Source organism: Scyliorhinus torazame, chromosome 28 (assembly GCF_047496885.1).
Source record: "Scyliorhinus torazame isolate Kashiwa2021f chromosome 28, sScyTor2.1, whole genome shotgun sequence".
Classification (NCBI taxonomy): Eukaryota; Metazoa; Chordata; class Chondrichthyes; order Carcharhiniformes; family Scyliorhinidae; genus Scyliorhinus; species Scyliorhinus torazame.
In genome coordinates, this window is record NC_092734.1 from 25,444,210 (window position 1) to 25,471,348 (window position 27,139).

Genomic DNA, 27,139 nt, shown 5'->3' on the forward strand with positions numbered 1-27,139 from the left:
TCTACTCTTTACTCTTGGAAAATCTTCCATTTGAAGCCAATCAATGAGATAGGATTGGATGCGCTGCACAACGTAAATCCAATTTTGGATGACTTAAGTGTTAGAGGAAGAAGGTCACCCGAAAGTGGTAGGGGGGAACTAGATTAAAAACTGGAGTGCTGACTTCGGGCTGCATTAGAGTGCGACAGTGGGAGTTTTGTGACTGAGGGAAATTAAGGATTAATTAAGGGGTCATTTATATCTAAAGTCTTGTCTTTCTTTTACTTAGTAATTAACTTAAAAGTTGCCGTTTAGGTTGGAGGAAGGTGAGTTTTAGACCAGCTTTAAACAGAGTTTACTCAGGCTCCCCCGGCAGCTGCAACTTGTTAATTAGGTAACTGGCTTCAACCAGTTTTCAGAGGCGTAGAGTCAGGCAGTACAAAAGTGGGCCATCTTGCAGTGCGGACTTCGGGCTGCATTGGAGTGCTAAAGTGGGAGTTTTGTGACTGAGGGAGTTCGGTGAGGAGGGAGTGAGGTGTTCCTTTCATTTCCTCAAAGAGCGTGAGGGGAGCCGGGAGTTTGCAAAGAGTGCAGCTGACTGGTGAGTAAGCCCTGGTGGGTATTTTTCAAACCAGACTGAATGATAAGTCATCATTTTAGCAAGGGCATGGACAAAGTTGATTTATTCGAGAGAGGAGCGAGCTGAGCAGATCGGGAGAGAACCGGAGTGCAACAAAGGAAGGCAGGAGGTTTAACCGGAGATGTTCTCTTTTCCTGATTCCCTGAGTGTTCCGACTGGGGGTAAAAACTGAATTGACATCACAAGGGGGCTTGGATTTTATTGGCAAATGTGAAGCTGTGCTAGATCCACAAACCCACTTTTAATTACTGGTAATAAATTGCTTTCAGACTGAGTTAATAAGGAGAATTACAATAAAAACGTTTTTTAAAAATCTTAAAACTTTAAAAACTAATTAAATAAAATTGAGATGGAGGGTCAGGTTTTGTGTTGTTCATGCACGATGTGGAAGCTAGTGGACTCCATAGTGGTTCTGAGTGAGCATGTCTGAAGTAAGGTTTTGTTGCTCGAGGACGTCTGTCTCAAGAGTTGATGAGCTGGAGTCTGAGCTTTGGGATGCTGCGACACATCAGGGAGGCAGAGAGATACCTGGACACTCGCAAGGCAGTCATACCCTTTTTGATTGGCTATCCTGAATTTAGCCAGTGGTCAGGGACAGGAGAGTGTGGCTACAATTGAGGCAGATAAAGGGATCCAGGAGGTAGGGTCTCAGGAGCCTCAGCCCTTGTCCCTGTCCACAAGGTTTGAGATTCTTACTCCCTTGTCTGGGCAGGAATGGGGACTGCAGGGAGGTTGAGCAAACTGACCACAGCACCATGGTACAGGGAGCCATTCAAGTGGGGGGAGTGAAAAGAAATGTTGTCGTAATTGGGGATAGTATAGTTCGGGGCATTAACACTGTTCTCTATGAACAAGATCAAGAAGCCCAAAGCTTATGTTGCAGACCTGGTGCTCAGGTTTGGGCTATCTCAGCTGGGCCGCAGAGGAACTTGGAGAGGGAGGGTAAAGATCCCGTTGTCGTGATCCACGTCGGTACAAGCAAAATAGGTAAAACAAGGACAGAGGTTCTGCTAAGGGATGATGGGGAAGGTGGGGGGTGGGGCAGAGACAAATAAGAGAAGGGAAGGGAGGTGGTCAATGCAGGACTGAGGATGTTGTACCTAAATGCACGTAGTATACGGACGAGGTAACTGAGCTTGTTGTACGATGTTTTTATTTTCGGCATTACAGAAACGTGGCTGCAAGGGGACCAGGGCTGAGATCGAAATATCGAAGGCAGTGTCCTACAGAAAGGACAGACTGATGTACAGGGGCGGGGTTGTATCGTTAGTAAGGAATGACATTTTTTCGATAGCAAGCAGTGATTATATGATCAGAAGGCATAGAATCTGTGTGGGTAGAGTTGAGGAATTGCAAAGGAAAAAACACCCTGAAGGGAGTTCTGTACAGGCCCTCCAGCAGTACTCGGGATGTGGGGCAGAAAATAAATCAGGAGATAGAAAAGGCATATAAAAAAGGCAATATCACAACAATCATGGGGGACTCCAACATGGCGGTGAACTGGGAAAATCAGGCTGGTAGTGGATCTCAAGAAAAGGAATTTGTGGAATGTCTAAGAGATGGTTTTTTGGAGCAGCTTGTGACAGAGCCCACTAGGAAACAGGCAATTCTAGATTTGGTGATGTGTAATGAGGCTAACTTGAATAGGGAACTTAAGGTGAAGGAACTCTTGGGGGCAGTAACTGCAATCTGGTATAATTTACCCCACAGTTTGAGAAGGAGAAGCTGAAATCCGGTGTAATGGTATTACAATTGAGTAAAGGTAACTACAAAGACATGGGGGAGGAGCTGGCCACAGTTGATTGGAAGGGGGCCTAGCAGGGAAGACAGTGGAGCAGCAATGACAGGAGTTTTTTTTTTGGGGGGGGGGGGTTTATTCAGAAGGCACAACAGAAATTCATCCCAAGGAGGAGGAAACATGGTAAGGGGAAGATGAGGCATCCATGGCTGATGAGAGAAGTCATGGACCGCAAAAAAGCATACAAGGTGGCGAGAATTAGTGGGAAGCCAGAGGATTGGGAAGCCTTTAAAAGTGAGCAGAGGACAACTAAAAAAAAGCAATAAGGGGGGAGAAGATGAAATATGAGTGTAAGCTCGCTAGTAATATAAAAGAAGATAGCAAGAGATTTTTTTCACTATATAAAAGGGAAAGGCAAGAATAGACATTGGGCTACTGGAAAATGAGGCTGGCAAAGCAGTAATAGGAAACAAAGAAATGGCAAAGGAACTGAATAGTTATTTTGCTTCCGTCTTCACGGTGGAAGACCAGAATTTCTGGGGGCAGAGGTGAGTGTAGTGGCCATCACTAAGCAGAAGGTTCTGGGAAAACTGAAGGGTCCAAAGGTGGATAAGCCACCTGGACCAGATGGACTATGCCCCACACTTTATTTTGTATTCAATACTGTCGAGGGGTGTAACAAACCACAAACGGATGACAATGAACCGTTGTCAACTGCCCCAACAGCCTCAGGCACACCCATACCTACTGTCACAGCCTCAGAAATCAGATCGGCTTTCTTGAAACTGAACCCACAGAAAGTAATGGGTCCTGACGGAATCCCTGGTCGTGCACTCAGATCCTGCGCAGAACAACCGGCAGGTGTGTTTGCAGACATCCCCAACCTCGCCCTACTCCCTTCCGAAGTTCCCACCTGCTTCAAGACCACTTGTACTGGTGCCAAAGAAGAACCAGGCAACGTGCCGCAACGACTACCGACCGGTGGGCCTGACATCTATTGTAAAGTGCCTCGAGAGATGGGTCATGAGGCACATCAACTTCAAACCAGACTGCTTTGATCCACTGCAATTTGGATACTGACACAACCGGTTCACAGCAGATGTCATCTCCCTGGCCCTACACTCATCCCCTGCAGCATCTTAAAAACAATTACTCCTATGTCAGACTCCTATGTTAGACTCCTATTCATTTGACTACAGCTCCGCCTTCAACACCAAAATCCCAGCCATGCTCATATCCAAACTCCAAAACCTGGGACTTGGCTCCACCCTCTGCAACTGGATCCTTGACTTCCTGACCCATAGACCACAATCAGTAAGGATAAACAACAACACCTCCCCCACGATAGTCCTCAATACCGGGGCCCCGCAAGGCTGCGTACTTAGCCCCCTACTAAACTCTTTATAAACACACGACTTTGTGGCAAAATTCAGCTCCGATGACACGACCATAGTGGGTCGGGTTTCAAACCAGAATGAGTCAGAGTGCAGGAGAGAGATACAGAATCTAGTGACATGGTGCAATAACAACAATCTCTCCCTCAGTGTCAGCAAAACGAAGGGGCTCGTCATCGACTTCAGGAAGCCAAGTGACATATACACCCCTGTTTGCATCAATGGTACCGAGGTGGAGGTAGTCGACAGCTTCAAATTCCTAGGTCTACACATCACCAACAATCTGTCCTAGTCCACCCACGTCGTGACTATGACCAAGAAAGTACAGCAGCGCCTATACGTCCTCGGAAAACTAAGGAAATTTGGCATGTCCACATTGACTCTTACCAATTTTTATAGATGCATCATAGTAAGCATCCTATCTGGCTGCATCACAGCCTGGTATGGCAACTGCTCGGCCCAAGACCGTAAGAAACTAGAGTCGTGAACACAGCTCGGTCCATCATGGGAACTCGCCTCCCACCCATTAACTCTGTCTACACCTCCCGCTGCCTTGGGAAAGTGGGCAGCATAATCAAAGACCCCTCCCACCCGGATTATTCTCTCTTCCAATCTCTTCCATCGGGCAGGAGACACAAAAGTCTGAGAACACACACTAACAGGTTCAAAAACAGCTTCTTCCCCGCTGTGACCAGACCCCTGAATGACCCTCTTATGGACTGAACTGATCTCTCCACACCTTCTCTACTGAGTAATACTACACACTGTATGCTTCACCCGATGTCTATGTCTTTACATTGTGTACCTATCGTATGTCCCATGTTTTCATGTATGGAGCGATCTGTCTGGACTGTACGCAGAACAATACTTTTTGCTGCGCCTCGGTACACGTGACAATAAATCTAATGTACTGGTTTAGCACAGGGCTAAATAGCTGGCTTTTAAAGCAGACCAAGGCAGGCCAGCAGCACGGTTCAATTCCCGTACCAGCCTCCCTGGACAGGCGCCGGAATGTGGCGACTAGGGGCTTTTCACAGGAACTTCATTTGAAGCCTACTTGTGACAATGAGCGATTTTTCATTTCATTTTTCATTTCATCTAACTTTTCCATTTTAGATTTTGACCCAGGATTTATTCCCGAAATGTGGACCAGCCAAAAGGCTGTGACATGCTGTGGATTTGTTGCATTTCCAAGTTAAACATTTATCCTTTCACGGCGGTTTGTTGTTTTTAAGTTTTCTGACCAGTTTTAGTAACTTTGTTGATTCTTAATTAAGTGACCAGCCAATTTTTTTTTTTATTTAAAAAGCGCATTTTGCTCCATGGTTGTTCTTGAACTCGGAAATTCTATAAAAGTAACAATAAAAAGGGAGCCTGGTCACCACTCCCAACGGAATTTCCAAAATCACAGCTCTTTGCTGCAGCAGTCATGGTGAATTCCACAATGTTGTCCTGCAGCAGGACAAGCTCACTAATTGCTGCCGACTCGCCACAAAGCTGATCCATTTACGTTTTCAGAAAGAAATCTGGCTTTAAGCCAGGCTGTAGATAATTTCAAAGAAATCATGTGATCATCGACCCATTATACACAGCTGCCCGCCAAGCTCATAAGGAGTTCAGAATCAAACTCTCTCTCTGTGTGTGCGAGCCTCTCAATTCTTCCGACTGGGACCCAAGACGCTGGCTGACCGTGCGGTTCTCAATCTCGTTTCTCCAGACAGGTCAGCTCCTATTACATTGACATGCACGTTAACTGTTAAGCAGGAGATATTCGTATTGTGGTTCAAAAATTGTTGTGATATGTTTTTGCATTTAACATGATGCACCCTTCGTAAACGCGTTAATTTTAATCACCCAAGCCCGTGTTCGGTTTTGCCTGAATGGGGGTCTCTCAGCACAATAACTTTCTTAATCTTGCAACAATTCAATTCCTGATGTAGCGCCCATGATTCGGTTTCACTTTCACGAGGTTCCCCCACACGCCCTCAGCCCCTCAAGATCACGTGACTGCCCCTCTCCAGCCTGACGACACCCAATCTGCAACCCCTCTATATCTCCTCAATGCTCATTTTAAAACTGCTGTCATCTCACCACTCTGCAAAAGTCTCAATCTCAGTTCCAGGCTCCCATCAAGGTACGGCTTTAACCCAGGTAACAACTCTAATGTTGAGAGCGGTACCTCACCGAGGGGCGAGGAGAACAAATGCTCTTTCACGCTAGGGTGCTGGAAGATAATGTTTCTATCCAACTCCCCACCCACGTTATTCAAATCCTGTTTTCTGTGCTAACAGTGCTGAGACCGCCATGGTCACCCACAACGTGATGTGATCCTGGTTCATGGAGTTTCATGTTTGTGTCTTCGAACAGTCCATCACCTCATCCTCCTTTTACACGGCACCACACTCTCTTGGTTTCATCGCTGCCTTTCTCAACATGTTTTCTTTTGCTCGACCTCCATAGTCGCTTTGGGCTTGACCTGTAACTCCCCTTTCCTTATCTATTTTTTGCTCCTTAGTAACATCATCTATAAACATAGGACCTGTTTTCAGGTGTATATTAATGGAATCAACTTTACCCCTCTGGCACGACCCTCAACTCCTGTTATGCTGTTTTAAGTGTTTGTGCAACATCGCTCCCTGGATGATTCAGAACTTGCTCCATGGTAGCCACCTTGTCCAATTCAAGCCAGAAACCTGCCTTGGACACCAATCCTACCCCCCTGGTGCCAATCTCACCCAGCTTCAGGGTACTGCTCAAGCTTCAAATGGAACGCGTGCTCGATCCTCAACTTTCCTTCCATCTGTTCACTCTCAATCTCACCGCATCCTCAACCCCCCCTCCTCAACCTTAACAAAGTAGAGTTGAGACCACAATCAGTCATGATCTTGTCAAATGTTAAAGCAGGCTCGAGGGGCCGAATGGCCCACTCCTGCTGCAAATAGACACGTTTGTGGGTAATTGCATATCCCTCCAGCTACTCCACCATTGGTGGCAGAGCCCTTAGCCATCATGCCCCATGGACACAGGAACGCTGTTCCTGGATCCTTCATATTGTCTCCTAACTGCTCATCAAAACCAACCTTCTGGACTGGTTGGCAGGATCTTCTCTCTTTCCCCACCCCCCTGCCCCAGCGACATGAATTTCAATAGCGAAGGTAGCCTGAAATTGGCCAACGACGGGCTTGTCCAGTCCTGCCGATGTCTGTGGGGTTTTGCATGGCCTGCACCCTCCACAAAGTGCCCCTGGCAAGAAGGGCAGGGCAATTCCGTCCTATGTCTCCCTATAATTCCTCTCCTACTTGCTGCAGGCTCCTTCCTTTCATAGAATCCCTACAGTGAAGGAGGCCGCCATTCGGCCCATCAAGTCTGTACCGACCTTCCAAAAGAGCACCCTGTCCCGTACCCCCACCTAACCTGCACATCTCTGGACATTAGGGGGCAATTTAGCATGGCCCATCTACCAAAACTGCACATCTTTGGACTGTGGGAGCAAACCACGCAGACACTGGGAGAGCATGCAAATTCCACACACTTACTGTGAGGCAGTAGTGCCAACCACTGTGCCACCGACTAATCTGCTTGGAAGTTCTGTACTAATTCAGTGCATGTTTAAATTTATTTTCTTATTTTCTTCAGCCAGCCAAACATCTGCAAAACAATGAATTTTAGACTTCAGCTTGCGGCTCCTATTACAATATTCTTTCTCCTTCAACATTTCTTTGTGAGTGAGGGTGAGTACAGAAACCCGAACTTTTTTTTACAATTATAGCTTCTTTGAATTTCATTGAGCAATCCTAACTTTGGTTGAGAAGTAATGTCCAGTAAATGACCTGAGCAGTTTTCACACGCCTGTTGTAAACTATTCTCAATTCTTTTGCCTCTCCTTGTTGATACAGCGGCAGTACCATTGCGATGTCAGTGTTTCCAATTTGCGGACATGGTGCCCCCCAAAATGATCAAGAAGTTTGAGATATTTCCAAAATCAACTCACTGCAGCAGAACTGAAATTATGTAAGTACGACATGTCTTAGTCATTGTTTGCAAGCTAATACTACTTAAATCAAGAATGAGCTTTTCAAAAATAAACATGTAGCCACTTTTGTCGTCCCCCATACCCAGTCATGTCTGGTGCATAGCCCTGTTGCAGTTGCCCAGGTGGCCATTATTCCCATGACGGTCAGTGCTGGTTGCTTCACCCGGCATCCAAATGCACAAAGAATGATTAGGAATGGTAACTCGCACAAAACCAGGAGTGCCTATTTAAAATGGAATGCCTGCATTGCTGCATTTGCGAACTCTGCATCGACCAGCGACTGAACCCGGCATCTTCCTGATGCGACATCAGGCCATCTATTCACTGGATACATCTGCCAACCCATCAGGGAGGAACTTGGGAGAATAATCTTCTGTGCCGCAGTTGTACCACACCAGGTTCACGCAGGTGACGGCCACGCCAGTGGGAATCGCACAGGCTTGCTGATCACTTCGTACCTCCCTCATGATACCGGACGCACTTGTGGAAAGGTCCACTTCCCATCTCACCTGGGTACAATGTTTCTGAAGACCAGTTTGTTACCAACACTTTACATAAACAGTCCGTGAAAGCATGGTATCCCTTTTTAAATTTTAACAAACTGGTTGCATTTTAAAAGTGCAGCCACTTCGAAGCCCAGTGATCTCCTCTACTTGGGTAAGCCATGTGAGACCAAATTCATATTGCAGAGTTGCTTATTGGCCTTTGGGCTAAGGTCGAGTGCCAAGCCCAAGGTGAGGCCCCTTGCATTTTCTTGTCAGCTTGGATCTTGTATATCTCTTTCTCTTGTGGAGATCAAGAATTGGGTTCAATTCGAATCCAGATTCTTTTCTGGAGCAGGAAATGAGATGGAGGGAGGGCTTGGCCCTGAATACTCGAGGACTGACTTTGGAACTTGAAGAATAATTGTAAATTCAAAGCAGAGTTGCGTCATGCAGACCAATCACATGGAAACGTGCAAGTTGGGCACTGTGACACTCAGCAAGGTGCGCTGCCCGTGTGGGGATATTACCAATAGTCCGTCAGACAAAGGTTGTATGGAATGTGGGAATGGCGGCAACATGGAGAGAAACTAAATGAGGCACTGAAAAGGAGTACGCGAAGCAAGTTTCCCCTTCTGTTCCAGTGTTAACGTGAGAAAAATATCACCTAATGATTAAATGTCATCATATAATTTGCTGCATTTTTCAAATAATTGCTGCACTGTTTGTCACAGGACTCTCTGTGATGCAAGGTGACACATGTGGTGTCACAACAAGCTCTCCTTCTGCATCATTTCCAGACTTGATTAGGAACAGCACAAAGAACTTTGAACGCAAGCAGACTAAATGTAAATAAATACATGTACTGTTAATTAAACTGGCAGCATGGATAACCAAAGGAATTTTAAGTTCAGTAAGAAATTATTCTGTAATGGGCTGTGGACATGACTGGCTGCGCCAATATTTGCTGCCCATTTCTGACTGCCCCTGAACTGAATGGTTTTGCCATTTCGGGGGCAGTTAAAAGTGACCCACATTGCTGTAGGCCAGGAGTCACCCGTAGGCTAGATTCCGGCTGCTGGCTACAATGGGCCTTACACTGTGCGAAGTGCTTGCTAACGAGTATTGTGCAAGGACAGAATTCATACAAAGGAAGAATGAACTTCCATTCGTACAGTGCCTCGAATCTCCTTTGGACATCCCGTAATGCTTCACAGCTAATTTAAGTATTTTTAAAACATAGTTCACCATCAGAAAACACAGGAAAGGGGCATAGAAAGCATCCAACATCCGTGAAATAAATGACCTGAAAATCGGTTTTAATGGTGTTGGGCAAATACTGGCTCACAGCGCTAGGGACCCAGATTTAATCCCGGCCTTGGGTGAGTGTCTGTGCGGAGTCTGCACATTCTCCCCATGTCTGCGTGGGTTTCCTCCGGGTGCTCCGGTTTCCTCCCCCAGTCCAAGGATGTGCAGGTTAAGTGGGGTTTCAGGGATTGAGCGGGGGATTGGGCCTAGGTCGGATGCTCTTTCAGAGGATCGGTGCAGGCTCGATGGGCCAAATGGCCTCCTTCTGCATTGTAGAGATTCTATGAATGGAAGGCGCTGGGCAAATGCAAGTTCTTTCATTTTAAAAACTCATATCTTCCTCTGTTGGTGCCTCACTTCCACTGGCAAAATAAGTAGCCATGTCGGTCAGAGAGCAACGTCGGTCAGAGAGCAAGAGAGCTCATGGTTCTCGGTTCCCATGTTCAAATGGGACAGTTTTCTGGAGCTGCCAACAGGCGAGGGGAGTTGAAATATATGACTTGCCTAGACCCGTTACTGGCACGTTTAGTCATCCGTGTGCAATTGATTCATCATACTTTCCACTGTTTGCTCTTAACTTGGTAAATTCCCACAGTGTTATCCAGTTTTTGGCACCATTTTCTCTCTGTTTACACTGAAATCCTGACTGCCAGCGCATAATTCAAAAGAATACCGCAAGCCATATCCTCAGCGAGCAAGAAGATCATGGACTTAAAAATTAATAATAAATGGCTTAAAAGCGCTCAGATACTTCCCGCTTCATCATGGGTGCCAGCGAAACACATAATAAATGAACAAACAGCACAGAGCAGAAAACCATCCCACCCCATCAAGTTTGCCCCCCCCGGCTCTTTCGAAAGGCAATCCAGTTCATGTCATTCCCCCGCATCCCCCAAATCCCCTCAGCTTAAAACATCCAATCCCATTTTGAACCGATTGTCTGCTCTTAACACCGACTCTGGAGCGATGCTTTAGTTTTTAATACCGTTATGGACCAGGGTTTAGAGAGCCCCAAAGTGTATCATGGAGTTCACCTGACCCATAACTTTTAATAGATTGTGGTATGGGGAGCACACGGCCCACTCTACAGGTGTGGTACAGCAGAAATCTAAAAGTAATTTTTTTAAGAAAAACAAGGTTTATTCCATGAACTCAGTTAACCTTTTTAAAAGATAGTGAACATCGTAGCAACCATCAATTTGAATACACCCCCCAAAGAATACAACATTAAGTAATCCTTAAACTTTCCTTTTAACATCCATAAGACAAAAAACCCTTTTACAGAAGCACAACAGGTTTAAATTCTCTACTGAGAGCAGTTATCACTCTGAATTTACCAAATGATCTAGAGATGGTCTTTAGATGGCAGAGAGATCAAAATTACACCTTCTTTGGCTGGCTTCAGCTCCAACAGTAAAACAAAACTCAAAAGCGCAGACACACCCAAGCTTTTCCTCAAAGCGAAACTAAAAAGCTGAGCCAGAGCTCGGTTCCACCCACACTCTGACATCACTGCAGCCACTTGAGCAGACAAACATTTCTTAAAGCGACATTCACTACAGCTATTTTTATAAACACCCATTTCTTAAAGGTACTCTCACATGACAATACCATCATTATCACTCCCTTAGTCTTGTGATCCCTGATCCCTTCTGCCCATCAATCTTTCCTCCCATCTAATTTGCTCCACCTGCCCCTCCATCCTTTCCTCCACCACATTTCTACCTCTCTTCGAATTGTAGTGGACTCGAAACGTTAACTGTCTCTCTCTCTCCGTAGATGTTGCCAACACTGCTGGGTTTTTTCCAGCATTTTCTGCTTTTTATTTAAGATTTCCAGCATCTGCAGTATTCTGCTCCCATTGTGAAGGATACTATCGAATCTGTATCCGCCACCCTATCAGACTGCATTTCAGTTCCTAATAACTCACCAGAGACTTTTCTCGTCTCGGTCTCTATGCTAACCATCTTAAACCCCTGCCCATTGGTTATCGAGCCTTCAACCTTTGGAAATCATTTCATTTACTTTATCCAAGTCTTTCAAAAATGTAAATTCTCTACTGAGCGCAGTTATCACTCTGAATTCACCAAATGATCTAGAGATAGTCTTTAGATGGCAAAGAGATCAAAATTACACCTTGTGTAAATCTCTTGTGTTGTATTTCTATCGTGCCCATCCTTCTGAAAGTGTGGTGCCCAGGATTGGGCACAATACTCTGGCTGAGGCCCAAACTAGTGCTTTATAAAAGATTTAGGATCATTCCCTGGATTTTATATTCTATGTCTCCACTGATCTAGCCCAGGATTCCTGCATTTTAGGCCTCCTTGGATGCTCCCTGTCCCCCCTAAGTTAGAATTTATGTAGGCCTGTTTGTATTGGGTTGAGCTTGATTTCATGTGGATGCCAATTTAACCCCTGCCACCTCTCTCTCTCTCCCCCCATTCCCCCCCCCCCCATCCTCAACTTTCCCACCGTTAGGTTGGAGGGAGAAGGTCGGAGAGGTTACAATTCCTCCCCATGTATGTTCAATGACCAGGATCCACAGTTTGTTCAGCCTTGACTGCTCGAGGCCCTTGTAATGTCTGGTGTGGGCTGGAGGAAATCTGGTGGAGGTCTCCATTTTTGGAGAAGGCCCATTTTGCCACTCGGGCTCTTGGCAGGCCAGAGGTGGGCCTGCCCCCAGGATCAAGGATTGCGGAAGCGGACAGGCTGCCCACTGAGAGCTGTTCCTGGTACTACACCCGCCCACCCAACGCCTAAGATCAAGGGGGGAGCCAGATACAGGTAAATGGTGGCCGGATGGGGGTTCAGCCTAAGTGAGTGAGGTGCAGGCTCACAGCTGGGCATGGGAGTGGGTGGCTTTCACCCCCCACCCCAATGCCAAGTCCCTCAATCAGGCACTCCTCCTCAAGAGTCTAAAAGCAAGCATGCCAGGCTGTACTTCCCATGCTCCTTGCATGGCACGATCCCTCCCACCCACCACCGGGCGAGTACCAGCGGCAGTGGGATGAGGTCTTTAAGTGGGTATTAATTGTCCACTTCAGCACCTCATTTGGTGGTTGGGCGAAAAGGCCATCCATGGGCCTTCCCGCAACAGGCTTAGATCTGGGTACAGAGGCAACCGGGCCCCAACCCATCTCGGTTCTGCTCGATTAAATACTCCAGCCCTTAATTTCTTATCTTAGTCCAACTTACCAGAAGTACAAAATGGAAATATGCCTCGAGAGCAATTAAGTGCAAGAATTAAAAAGGTCAATAATTAAAATTTAGTTACATAGGGCGCGATTCTCTAGCCACGTTGCACTCGAGCGAGAGTACAACGTAGCCGGAGAATCCCGGGAGAGCCCTCTCACAGGCTTCCCGGTAGCGTCCGCGCCTCGCGGGATTCACCCAATTCCCGCGAACCCAATTCCCAAAGGGCATTCACGGAAGTAGGTCTTAAATCTACTTAAGACCTCCCTATCAGATATCCACCAGTCTCCCTCGATTCTCCGGCCTCCACAGAGAGGTTGCAGCCGGGAGCCGATCAGTGCTGGTCCACAAGAACATGGACCAGGCAGAACGCCACCCGTGGGGTCTACCGGGCTAGCAGAGACCCCTGGGTGGTCAGAGATAGTGCAGGGTGGCCCTCTGGCCCACCCCTCAGAACATGGGCACCTTGGCACTGCCCAGCTGGCACCTTGGCATTGCCACTCTGCACTGCCAAGCTGGCTGGAGCACTGCCTGGGTGCCAGTGCAAGGGTGCCCAGGTACCACAGTGGCCCTGCCAAGGGTCAGGGCCCGAGGGGGGCCAAGCCCATGAAAGCAGGGTGGAGGGGGTGTTTGAAGGATGGGAGTGTGCAGGGCAGGATAGTACGGGCCTCCGTGAGGTTGGGGGGGGGGGGGGCAGGGACCCCATAGCAGGGTGCCCTCACTTGGGGAGTGTGGGGTAGTGTCTATGTGGGTGGGGGACCCTCGAGCGTACTTAGCGATCGGGGTACCCTTTCAAATTGGCGGCCCGATTTCAGAGTTCAGCTCCCCAGTGCTAAACAAAAATTCTAAGTGTGGGCTAAACCGGTGAGAAGCTCCCCAGGGCCCAAAAACGTGACTCAAGTGTCATTGAATAGCGGTGCGGAGCTCACTGGCAGAGCGGGCGGGGAACTCTCTGAAAAACCCGCCACAAAGTTTTGGGTAGAATCATGTAGCCAATGATACAAGCCAATTGCCGCTAATAAAGACTGGATCATAAGTTGGGGTATGTGAGAAGGATCGCACTAAAGGCAGATCTCAAAAATTAAGTCTTTCTGTACTAGAAAAATATAGATTATTCGTTTCCAACTTGCTTTGTGCCTGAAGATTGTAACGCCTGGGGAGGTTTTTGGCATATCTTTAAAAACTAAGTGTTAAACTATCCTCTCATCCGCAGCAATAGCATGATTCTCACACACAGACAGGTACATGCAAGTTTCAACTCTTACACTGATAGATTGGCCAATAAACATTACTCAAACAAAATTCGGAACCATTCATTTCCTCGGCATGAATTTTACATGATTGTATTGTACTATGGATTCATTGGATTGGGTTACTGCAACGCATGCTTTCACTACTTTGTTAAAACCACAGCTTCTGGTTAACTGGTGTGCATTGCATATTCCAACAGCCTAATGGGACAAGCGCTCACAAATCCATAATTTCCATTGTCCAAATTCTTTTCTCTTGATATCCACCATCAGCCTCCTCCTTAGAGTAGAATAGAATTCTTGCAGTGCAGGAGGAGATAATTCGGCCCATCAAGTCGAACCAACCCTCTGAAAGAGCACCCTAACTCGGCCCACTCCCCCGCCCCATCCCTGTAACCCCAGCTAACCTTGGGACACTAAGGGGCAATTTAGCCTGGCCAATCCACCAAGCTCGCACATCTTTGGACTGTGGGAGGAAACCCACGCAGTCACGGGGAGAACGTACAAACTCCACACAGTCATCAGAGGGCGGAATTCAACCCGGGTCCCTGGTGCTGTGAGGCAGCAGTGCTAACCAGTGTGCCACCTCCTCCTTTACTCCGTATTTGCTCCATCAGCCCTCTATTCCTTTATGAATTACTCATTGAGGACTTATCCCTTAAATGAATCAATGACGAAAATGCTCAAGTGGTTCAGGACATCAGAGAGAGAGAGAGAGAGTGAGTGCAGAGTAGGAGTGGAGCACATTAGGGACCATAAATATCAGTAAGCCATCAAGCAATCAAATGGGCAATTTAGAAGAAAGCTCTTTACCAGTAGTGTGGAGAAAATTTGCAACTCGTACCACACGGCGTAGCTGGGACAAGTACTCAAAGGGAAGCTGGAAAGCATGAGGGAGAAGGGAATTAAGGGAAATACTGATCGAATTAGATGAGGAAGGATAGGAGGAGGCTTGAGTGGAATGTTAGCACCAGCTGACCTGCTTTTGTGTCATTTTTTCCCCATCGGTTGAAACTGCCTTTAGAGTTATGGTCAGCGACACACTTATTGTGCGTCGTCCCATGTGAATGCACGTGGCAGGGTGCAAACAAGGCACTTACAAGTGTTCTCTTTCATTTTCAGATTAACTGTGCGACGGAATGAAGAGGTTTGCCTTCAGCCAGAAGCGAGGCAGGGCAAGAAACTACAAGACTGCTGGGAAAGGTCAGTACAAATCATTCATGTTTCCTGACCACTGGGACATCGGCTCAATTCCACCCAATAACAATTGGAGCCTGCTTAAAAGGATTCACGCTGCTGGTGTAGCCATTCTGTTCTGAAAAAGCGCAAAACGGTTTTACAATTTAGGATGGCAGGACGAGCTGGTCTCGCAACGCTAAGAATTACACGGGGCACGCAAGGAGCTACGTCTCAATGTTCCCAGGCCAAAGCAGAGACAGTCCATGTTCCTGAGGCGGGGACCGAGGTGGCTAAGTTAATGTGGACAGATTGCACAAATTTGGCTCAGACTGTACAAGATTTGGGGGGGGGGGGGGAAGGAGGATTTGTTTGGCAACCTTGTACATATCCCTTTGAAGGACCAAAAGTAGCATTGAAAGGGTTACCGGCTACCTCTTCCTTGCTGCTTGTGCAAGTTCATGCGTGAGTTGAGTGAGGAGAAAACCTTGGTGTGGTTGCCCGATTGTGAACGTTACAAAACAGAATTATCTTGAAAGATATGTTCAACAGGAAACAAAATACCCAGGAAACACCTAGATACCTGACACGGGAGGGTAAAGGGTGCAGTGAGTGATTGATGGCGTTGTCAAGCTTGCACTAAGCTGAAGGACGGGAGTGAGGGAGGATTAATTGAATAGGCCAAAGGGTTAAATCCTTTGACATGGTTTATCTCCACCTTGAGGTGCAGTCAAATGTTCCATTCTCGTTTAAACCTACTGTCAGTGGCCAATTCCAGAAATCCAAATTCTTTCTGGACATCAATAATCATGAAATAACCTCCATCAGACCAACTTGAGTAATCTGAAAATGAATTCAGAGATCTTCCTCAAAGAGTTGGATATTCATCGAGCTAACCACATCTTCGGAGACACTTTACCCCTTCTCGCATTGCGCGACAGATGCAGCAACATTTCTATCTGCGAGTCCAGAGAGTGGGCGGGATTCTCAGTCCAGCTTCGCCGGTATCGGGAAACGCGATTGGGTGGCGAATCGTGCATGAGCCGGAAATTGTGGCTGGCATCGGCTGCCCGGTGGAATGCCATGCTCTAGTGCCTTGACTGCAGGATCAATTCATTCTACTCCGCACGTACAGTAAACCAGGGAATGGGTTGTGGCATCGGGGTGACCCTCGGGACCGGATAGTGTCCAGGCATGAACCGCCATTGCCGCGGCCTGCATTGCAGCCATATTCCTCCACGGCCCAATGACCACCCATCGCGGCCCATGGTTGAGCAGAGTGACACTGATCAATGGATGTCCCGCCCCCAGCCCACAACCGGACGCCACCCGCCTGCCGGACATCACGCGGCCCTCCCAAGGGGAATGCCCATGATAGCTCCTATAGAAAGGTGCCGGCTGGAGGCCACCAGTACCCCTTCTGGTAGGGATGGGTGCTGGGGACACAGGCACCGACAGGGCCAGGGGGCTCGAGTTCCACCTGGTTCCGGTGCTAGCCCATTAACGGATCATGAAATGCTCCAGTACCGGCACCACTTTAGTGGTCTTAGAGTGAGCGGCGTGGTAGCACAGTGGTTAGCACTGTTGCTTCACAGCTCCAGCGACCCGGGTTCGATTCCCGGCTTGAGTCACTGTCTGTATGGAGTCTACATCTTCTCCCCGTGACTGTGCGGATTTCCTCCGGGTGCTCCGGTTTCCTCCCACAAGTCCCGAAAGACGTGCTGTTCGGTGAATTGGACATTCTGAATTCTCCCTCAGTGTGCCCGAACAGGCGCCGGAGTGTGGTGACTAGGGGATTTTCACAGTAACTTTATTGCAGTGTTAATGTACTTGTGACATTAAAAGATGATTAATTATTATTCAGTCCTGGTGTCAGCACTTTGTCTCTGAAATGGAGAATCCAGCCCAGTGAATGGAGCAAGTTATTTGGCTCACTCACAATGCCTATAATGCCAGTTATTGCTTCACATCACACATTATGTGGAGGTGTTTAAGCCAGATAATTGCAGAGTGTGTCGCTGCGGCACATTTTTCATTTGTGAGTCTGGTGTCGAATCGTTCTGCATTCCGTTATTTAGTCACATGACCATACTCACAGACTGGAGAGTTACTCATTCTCCATTTATGCATCAGCGATTTGCAATGTCACGGTTTGTGGATGTGGTTCAGAACCATGCAGCCAAGTGTCATCGGTCCCCAGCTGACTTTCATATGCACACAGTTACCAACACTAGCTGCTGATTTGCAGCAACAGAATCTCTTAAGACACTTTCACACTCCAAATGCAGCCTGATCCAGTTCTGTGGCCCAAAGCAACACCGGGAGGCAATAAACCGCATCCAGGGAGAGGGTTTACACCAGAATCAGTTTGGATTGACCCAACAATTTAGACGACATGGGTTTGGCATCAGTGCAGACCAAACCTGCGAGATCTCTGGTGCAAAGGCTAATTGGAGCACCCGACTCCGCCGACCTTTGGATTAACCTCAGCATCTTTCTGGTTTGAACTGACGGTCATTCACACAGTGGCATGTCCCACAGCAAAACTCGGCAATGCTTTATTAAAAGAAGTTAATTCGATCAATAAAAGTTGGAACTCCCTCCCTAACAGCAACTGTGGGTGTATCTACATGACGTGGGCTGCAGCCGTTCATTATCTTCTCAAGGGCAAATAGGGATGGGCAATAAATGCTGGCCGAGCCAGCAACACCCACAGCCCAAGGAAAAATAATAATTACAAAGAATACAAAAACTTATGAAGCAATGCAAATGCATTTTAATATCAACTGTAGCCATCTGGGATGGCCCCGTCCCGATTACAAAATGGACACTTGCAAAGACTGCAGGGAAAATTGGACAATGCTAAGAAACAAGCAGGTGCAAGCCCTGGCTGTTGATTAGAACCTTGAACGCTCAGACAGGACAGAAACCACCAAACGATTTCCACACTAATGAGCCATCTCCGGGGACAAAAGGGAAACATTTAGATACACAATGTTAGGATACACTCCCCACTCCCCGGTGCCAGAAGAAGCTAAGACAAAGCTGACTGACAGTCACCAGGACACGCCCAGCGATCCGGGAACCACCCCTCTATTGGAGGAAAATCAATACAGATGATTGGGAAAGACACGATTTAGTTGAGGCCAAGTTCAAGGCCTGCTCAAAAGAGTGCGAAGCCCTTTGCAGTACAAGAGGTATCACCCAAGGGAGAATCTTTTTCCTTTGGCTCTCAGCGAAGAGACCAGCCGAGCAGCTACAGCAGACCAAGTAAGTTGAAGCAAGGACATGTGTTTGTGCCGAGAGAACCCAGAAATACCAGGAAGGCAGGGGTCATGCCAAATTGAAGTGGGAGGACCTCATTGGAATGCCCCCCGCTCTGGTCAGCTCTTGGGGCAGGCAATGAGGCCTGGGAGATCACAGGCGAAAAGGCACAAGGAGCTGTAGGCGGGGAGAGGGAATAAGATCTCTTCCCCACACATCCCCCAGCCATCTGACCCTCTCCTTGCACCCCCCCCCCGCCCCCGCCAAAAATAAACAATTCTCTGCCAGCCCTCTCCTCTGGAGGTGCCCACACCTTTCCTTTCCTCTGCTGCCCTTCTCAGTGGCACTGCAGTGGCTGCTGGCCCTCTGATCGATGAGGCAGCGTGGCGCCTGCCCTTGCCTTCCAGCTCTTGATCGCCTCCTTCTGGCGAAACCACAGGCCGGCGGGAGTGAGGGGAGTGGGCATTGCTGACACCTTTTCCCATTAGTGCTTGCTTTCCTTCTGTACAATGCAAAGCTGTTTGAGGATATCGACAGAACATATTCAAACTGGTGGAACACTATTGAAGGTAAAGTCTGCTGCACATGTATTAACTTGGCATGAACATCATCCACTTGAGCTGTACAAAGTTTATTGTCTGCATGCAGAAACACATTAGTCAACAACGTCCCCCCCCCCCTAAGTACACAGCTGCATTTGTATTCCTAAAGCTGGGATATGTGGTACCAGCGCATCCCTAAAATGGGACAGGCACACATTATTTATACAAGCTGTGTTGCAATGAAATGCAAGACACTTAGGCAGCAAGGCCTTCGCGGTAACAAATCTTTCAGAGCACTTATTAAAAGGAAAAGCGTACACAAACTTTCCCGATTGCTGGCGCAAGCTGAACTTTGACTAACAGTGCCCCACTGTGGACAAAGAAATCGACACCGAAATCAGCCTGTTAAAGACAGACACAATGCAGGTCAGGTAGCAATCTGGGAGAGTTCACATTTCGGGTCCATGATCATCAGAACTGGAAAGGTTTTTGAGATGCCAGTCTCGCATTTCCTCTCAACCATCGTATCCGGGCCGGCGCTTACTTGAAGGAGCCACCCGACACGCACCGTCCACTCTTTCTCTTGTTCCATCACATTCTCCGTCTCCCTTCTTCACTCAAGGGGCCCCGATTTTGGATCTCCTGCCTTTTCCTCTTGTTGGAATGTAAAGAACAAAGAACAAAGAAATGTACAGCACAGGAACAGGCCCTTCGGCCCTCCAAGCCCGTGCCGACCATGCTGCCCGACTAAACTACAATCTTCTACACTTCCTGGGTCCGTATCCCTCTATTCCCATCCTATTCATGTATTTGTCAAGATGCCCCTTAAATGTCACTATCGTCCCTGCTTCCACCACCCCCTCCGGTAGCGAGTTCCAGGCACCCACTACCCTCTGCGTAAAAAACTTGCCTCGTACGTCTACTCTAAACCTTGCCTCTCTCACCTTAAACCTATGCCCCCTAGTAATTGACCCCTCTACCCTGGGGAAAAGCCTCTGACTATCCTCTCTGTCTATGCCCCTCATAATTTTGTATACCTCTATCAGGTCTCCCCTCAACCTCCTTCGTTCCAGTGAGAACAAACCGAGTTTATTCAACCGCTCCTCATAGCTAATGCCCTCCATACCAGGCAACATTCTGGTAAATCTCTTCTGCACCCTCTCTAAAGCCTCCACATCCTTCTGGTAGTGTGGCGACCAGAATTGAACACTATACTCCAAGTGTGGCCTAACACAGGTTCTATACAGCTGCAACATGACTTGCCAATTCTTATACTCAATGCCCCGGCCAATGAAGGCAAGCATGCCGTATGCCTTCTTGACTACCTTCTCCACCTGTGTTGCCCCTTTCAATGACCTGTGGACCTGTGCTCCTAGATCTCTTTGACTTTCAATACTCTTGAGGGTTCTACCATTCACTGTATATTCCCTACCTGCATTAGACCTTCCAAAATGCATTACCTCACATTTGTCCGGATTAAATTCCATCTGCCATCTCTCCGCCCAAGTCTCCAAACAATCTAAATCCTGGAATGTACCTGGAAAGAAATAGGTCCCTTCCTCAGGCGGTGAGGAGGCAGACATTTCATGCCCTACACTCGTACGGGGAGGTGTCATGGAAGCGGAGTGGGTGTGGCGGGCAGCTGAGGAGTGAAGCAGGATGTCGCAGAGGGGATGGTCCCCTCGTTGCTTCACACGGAAAGGCTAGAGCAGCTTTTACATTTACATCGAAACAGGATGTCGGAAAAACGATTTGGAACAAGCAACTTGAGATTTTTCCACACTGTATGCTATTCTCATCTAACAGTTTAGTGGTTCAGGAAGTACATTTGCATGCAAAGTTTTTAAATTAACCTCAGCTGATTCTTCACTGAGGAGGTTACACAGAGTCAAATGCCCATTTTTCCCCATAGATGAGGGGGGCGAATCTCCGAGCCGGGCCGGAGAATCGGCGCAAACCGCGCCACGACGCCTGCGCGCGATTTCCCCGAGGTGCGGAGAATCGGCGCATTTGGCACGGCGCCAGGGCCGCCGATTCTCCAGCCCGCATGGGCCGAGCGGCCGCCCCGATACGACAGAGTCCTGCCGGCGCCGTTCACCCCTGGTCGCTGCCGGCGGGAACTCTGTGGGAACGCTCGAGGGGGGCGGCTCGGGGGAGGGGGGCTCCTTCACCGGGGGGGGGGAGGCTCCAATGGGGTCTGGCCCACGCACCGCCGGCCCCTGAACACCGACCCCATGTTGGGTCGGGGCCGGCGAGCGTAAGAAGTTCCCTGCGCAGGATTGAGCTTGCCCAACTGCGCATACGCGGGTTGGCGTGGCGCCCATTTGGCGCCGCGTAAGGAGGCTGGAGCGGCGTGAACCGCTCCAGCGCCGTGCTGGCCCCCTCTGGGGGGCCAGAATAGGTCGGGCCCGGACCCTGTTCGCGTCGTCGTTAAACGCAACGGCGTTCACGACGGCGCGAACACTTGGCCTCCATATCGGAGAATCGCGCCCGAGGTGTCCCACTGAAAAAAGCAAAAACTGCTCATACCCTGACCGACATTCCTCAACACAATCATGTAACGGAAAACAGTGGGAGAATTATTTAATTTACTGCTTGTGAGGCAAATCGACATTGCTGCACATGAGTAACAATACTTCGAAATGGTTCAGTCATCTTGAAACACTTTGGGACATCTCGAGGAGGCGCTATAAAGATATTTTTGTCTGTAAAGTTGTCCTGTGGGGTAGATGGAGAATGTGCAAGGCAACACGATTCCTCCAATTTATCAGTTGTGAGGTAAAGGTAACGTCGCCACAGTCCCAATTGACCTTAGGCTGCTTTCCCCTTTGAGGGAGGGAGAGCTGGCTGGTGGTGATTTAACCCGAGGGTCACCACACCTCAGGCGAGGGGTAAGGTTGAGAAGGCGGGGCCTACATGAATAAACTCAGCCGGTCGGGGAATTGAACCCGCAAGGTAGAAATTTCACAGCGCCAGGCGCTCAGGTTCGATTCCCGGCTTGGGTCACTGTCTGTGCGAAGTCTGCCCGTTCTCCCCCGTGTCTGCGTGGGTTTCCTCCGGGTGCTCCGGTTTCCCCCCACAAGTCCCAGAAGACGTACTTGTTAGGTGAATTGGGTATTCTGAATTCTCACTCTGTGTACCTGAACAGGTGCCGGAATGTGGCGACTAGGGGATTTTCACAGTAACTTCACTGCAGTGTTAATGCAAGCCTACTTTGACATTAATAAAGATTATTATATTGGCTTGTGTTTAGAAAAAGCCTTTTAGAAGCTTGCTGCTCATTTAGCAGCTGCCGATTATAGGACAGTATGATTTCTTTGCTGCACCACGAACAGTTTCAAACTTGATAGGAGGAGATATTTTTTTGTGTGTCAATGAATCGCAGGATAGTTTTCTCAGGCATCCAAGCCAAGATACACACCGACAGGCAAGCGGTCAAGGCGAAGGATTTCCTGGGCCGGTCGTGCACACCTTCAACATCAGTCAACCCTTTCGGGATTCGGGAAATAACTTCACCGGTTAATCTGGAAATTAATTCAACTTATTTTAAGCAAGGCAACAGCTGAACCCATTGTGCACTCGTCCCGCGCCCACAAGGCCCCAGTTTGAATGGCAGGCAGCAACAACAAAGAGTAAGAACAGCACGTTCGCTGCTTTAATTCAGAAAAGTCGCTGGATGAATAACTGTTGCATTTTCTGTTTGAGTGGGTTTCACCCACAGCATAGCTTCCTTCTGGTTTTGCCAACTTGGTCCATATTTTGTCTGTGAATCAATGATGGTCACTTCCTTCCTATCTTTGAAGCTGCTCAAGGCCAAGTTGCTCAATGCGCAACAGCTAACCATGACTGTAATCCCCTTAATCGTAAACTACTGCGGGCTGGAGATAGATTATCATAGAATTTACAGTGCAGGAGGCCATTGGGCCCATCGAGTCTGCACCGGCTCTTGGAAAGAGCGCCCTACCCAAGGTCAACACCTCCACCCTATCCCCATAACCCAGCTACCCCACCCAACACTAAGGGCAATTTTGGACACTGAGGGCAATTGATCATGGCCAATCCACCTAACGTGCACATCTTTGGACTGTGGGAGGAAACCGGGGCACCCGGAGGAAACCCACGCACACACGGGGAGGATGTGCAGACTCCGCACAGACAGTGACCTAAGCCGGAATCAAACCTGGGACCCTGGAGCTGTGAAGCAATTGTGCTATCCACAATGCTACCGTGCTGCCCTAATCTTGGGGAATGTGTGATTCCCTGCTCCACACTTTTTCCCCAGGGGAAACCCCATGCTCAGGAGTACTCCTTTGGAAATCGTCCCTTCCCATGTAGAGGTGCAGCTTCCACATTTAAGTAATGAGAGCACCCTAGCTCTGCAGGCAGCACCATCTATCTCAGTTGATCGTGGGAAAAATATGTGCAGATCGCAGCTTCTGAACCCGGTGGTTCTCAGCTATTTTCATTTCCACCTCAGGCCACAGATCAGCCAAAGGGGGAGGGGGAAACTGAAGGGGCTGAATGGCCTACTCCTGTTCCTATATTCCTCTCCAGTTCTTCCCTGAAGGAGCCGACTCGTACTGGAGGGCAACAGTCTTCCTCCAGCCCCAGCAGTCATCCCCTGCCTTGCCATTCCTCAATTATGGCCTCAAGGCGATGAGCACAAATGCGTCATTCAACCGTGGCAGCACCACAGTCAAGCCCAGTCCTGTCCTCGTCCAGAATCCGCAGACATCCGGACACTTTTCAGAGAGGGCTTCCACATACAAGCGAGCAGAAGCCATCCTAATCCGGAACGCTTCAGCTGTTCCGGCCCAGATTCTAGGATCAGACTCAACGTCAAATATTTGCAGAGGAGCTTTGATGCTTTTGCTCATCTCTCTCTCCCCTCCACGTTGTCAGGGGGAAAATGTGGGACGCAAGAAGAAAGGAGAGATAAATAGGCCGTAAATACAACATTGCAGCGCTTCTCAGCAAAGGAATTGATGGGGCAAAAGTGCTCTTTGCATCCCTCTCATCCATCTTCAGAACTGTTAGATTTTTAAACGATTCTCAAGAAACCCGAACACGAGCACGAATTGTAGAACGTGCAAACTCCAATTCACCCGGCGGTATTTCTTTTTCTCTGTTACAGAATTCAGCACGATCCATGCAAAATTAGCCAATGTATTAAAAGAAAAACAAAGAAGGTTCCGAAGCCAAGAAAGAAAAGAGGGCGCAAGGTCAGCGGCACAGTCTAAACGTCAACAGCTTTAACTCTGCTCTCTTCATCCCAGATGCTTTTATCCGACGTATGAAGATGATGGAATACAAGGGGCCAATCCTGGGACTCTGACCCTGAACTGCGCTTTACAATGTTTGAAAATATATTTTGATCCCTGCTCCACTTTTTTTTTTTTTAAAAAGGCTGCGTATGTTTATGGATATATCTTTACACATTTAGTTTGTTACCGAGGTTCCACATCATCTCTTTATACTGCAACAAATGGAGCCAGGATAGAAGCTATTATCCGCCACAGACTCCTAGAATCCCTCCAGTGTAGGAGGCCATTCAGCCCATCTGCGCCAACCCTTAGAAAGAGCACCCTACCTGGGCACACGCTCCCACCCCATCCCCATAACCCAATAACCCCAACTATGCTTTTGAACACGAAGGGGCAATTTAGCACGGCCAATCCACCTAACCTGCACATCTTTGGACTGTGGGGGAGAAACCGGAGCACCCGGAGGAAACCCACGTCGACACGGGGAGAATGTGCAAGCTCCACGCAGTCGCCCAAGGCCGTAATTGAACCCGGGTCCCTAACGCTGTGATGCAGCAGTGCTAACCACTGTGCCTCCATTCCGCCTCATGGTGAACAAGAGGACTGTGACGGTTTGGACGCAGCATTAAACACACTCATCATGTCACCATTCATTTTTAATTGGCAAGTTTTAAATCACCAATCCTCAAGACAAACTGGTTTTGTTGTTGTTGCTATTATGTATTTTCTTTGCAGTAGCAAGATTGTACAGGTCAAGCTAGACAGCAACAGACTTACTCCGCGTACATTTCCCCACCACTCACTTTGGGAGGGATCCACTCCACAACACTGCGCTCGGAGCTGGCTGCTAGGTAGGCAAGAGTTTCTTCACAAGAGGCTTTTCTAGCCTTGTGGGGAAAGAGTCGGCCAGGGAATCACGGCTAAATCTGGCAAATGGAAGCAAAAGAAAATGAAGCCCCACTGTCGCACACCGCAGTTCTCCAAGCTGTCACGTTAGCCATTAAAAGTTTTTTTTCAATGGACTGGAGAAATGATGTATTACCAAACCAGCGTGTCCTCAAGGTGTTCATTTTGCATCACAATTTTTTTTTTTGAAAAGGAGATTTATAATGCCTGATATTTGAAAGGACAGATAGTTTAATAAAACAAATGATACCAAGGAATCTGAGATCGTTTTAATTTACTCAAGAGATTTATCCTGGATTCTAGGCACCCAATTCAGTCTCTCCCCAAGCAGAATAAAGGATTACAATTTCACTCTATTCTCGATTTGGAGAAGCGACAAAGTTCGCAACTTACAGGTGACGATATAATTCTTTGCAATGACATAGATTATGGATTGCAAACTACTCTTTTACAGTGAGGTGGAGGCACAGACTGATGTGCCAGCAGACTGCCAAATCGGCTTTGTGTTTCGATTGAGGTTTCTACAATTGCCAAATAAAGTTTTTTTTTAATATTTTGGAGTTTTTCATTTTATACAACACAAAGCGAACAAATCTGTGCCAACCAAATGCAATTTACAAAAGCCAAACATTAGAAATAACTTCCAGCACCTAAATCCCCTTCTTTATTTTTATGAGATAGAATGCTTTCTTTATTGGTTTTTCCCGATCATTCATAACAAGGTTGTATCATGACACATATATTACATGGAGATAAATCAATCCCGGTTAGCTTCCCGTATTTATTCCGACGGGTCAACCAGCGGTCTGCCAGCTTTGGGTGGTTCTGCCGATCGCAGCCAGCCGGGCAGAATTCATCAGCAGGCGAATAGGGGGCAAAGGCTAGGGCATCACCCCCCCCCCCCCACACCCCATAAAGAGTTCTGGCACTTTTGGGCACGGCTCCACCCTCACCCCCTTTAGCTCTCTGGTGAGGAACTTTCTCCAACCGCCCTCCGGCGAGGGACGAGTTCCTTGCAGGGCATGTTGGCCGCTCTCCTTCAGGTGCGGCCCGAGCTTCCTCACCTCGTGGGTTCGTCGTCCCGCTCACCGTTTTCTCCAGGTTCCTGTTGTCTCTCATTTCCTTGCGGCCTCTGGTGCAGCTGTTGTTCGACATTTTGGTTCATATTTTAGATCTTCGTTTTTAAGAGGGTGATGAGGGGATGCTTTTTTTTCTTCTCCTCGGTTCTGGTGCACTGTTTTAAAAGTGCCTAAATTACTTTCCTAGGAGGGGAGCCATCTTCCGTGCATCGGTTCAGCACATCCCCGTCACCGGAAGTCTGCCATGTAATTTTTAACTGCATAAAATGTATAGCACGGATGATCCACTCAAACTTCCTCCCATCCTTCCTCATCAACCAGCATAACCCCGCTATTGCATTCTCACTCATGCGATTATCTACCATTGAATATTATTCGCCTCAACATCTCCCCTTGGTAGCAAGCTTAGAATCGATGGATGGGATCTTCCGGCTGTTCTCGCCTCCTGCTGCCGAGAAACATTCCCAAGATGAGGCCAGATCACCCAATGTGTTGCTACCAAGCCCTACATCGTTAATATAAATTACAGTGGTCCCATGATTCAGAATAACTCCCTTTTACCACTGCTACCGGTTAGGAAAACAAAGGTAGTTTTAAGGGATTTATATTTGTAATGGTAAACATTAGAAATAAAGTATGGTTTTAAGTGGATTTAATTTGATGTTTCTGTGCATGGAAATGTCGAACCTTGAATTCATCATGGACAAAGATGTTCATATGTGTGGGGGTTGGTTAAGTTCAGGATGTGTTTCTATTGTGCTTAGACAGGGCTATGGCGTGAATAATGAATAGGCCAGCAGAGTATGTGGGCGTTGCTTAGCAGCTGGGGCCTTGTAAGATAGAGAAGCTTTTAAATATTAGTTTAGCTCATTTCAGACCCGCGAGAAAGGAT

At 47.9% G+C, this 27,139-nt stretch overlaps 2 protein-coding genes across 21 annotated transcripts in view; one reads left to right on the forward strand and one right to left on the reverse strand.

Annotated features, from left to right (window-relative positions):
* Positions 1 to 27,139, reverse strand: part of rassf4a (Ras association domain family member 4a) — a 327,256-nt gene that overhangs the window by 262,002 nt on the left and 38,115 nt on the right. The window lies entirely within an intron of this gene.
* Positions 414 to 25,721, forward strand: LOC140403602 (growth-regulated alpha protein-like). Of its 2 annotated transcripts, none has more exons than XM_072491685.1 (5): positions 414 to 580; positions 7,388 to 7,482; positions 7,648 to 7,762; positions 15,139 to 15,219; positions 24,133 to 25,721. In XM_072491685.1, exons 2-5 carry the CDS (start codon positions 7,410 to 7,412, stop codon positions 24,236 to 24,238), a joined length of 375 nt encoding a protein of 124 aa, XP_072347786.1. In that variant the 5' UTR covers positions 414 to 580; positions 7,388 to 7,409; the 3' UTR covers positions 24,239 to 25,721. The 2 variants fall into 2 exon arrangements, with proteins under 2 accessions (XP_072347786.1, XP_072347785.1); XM_072491684.1 differs by lacking the exon at positions 414 to 580 and adding an exon at positions 5,329 to 5,472.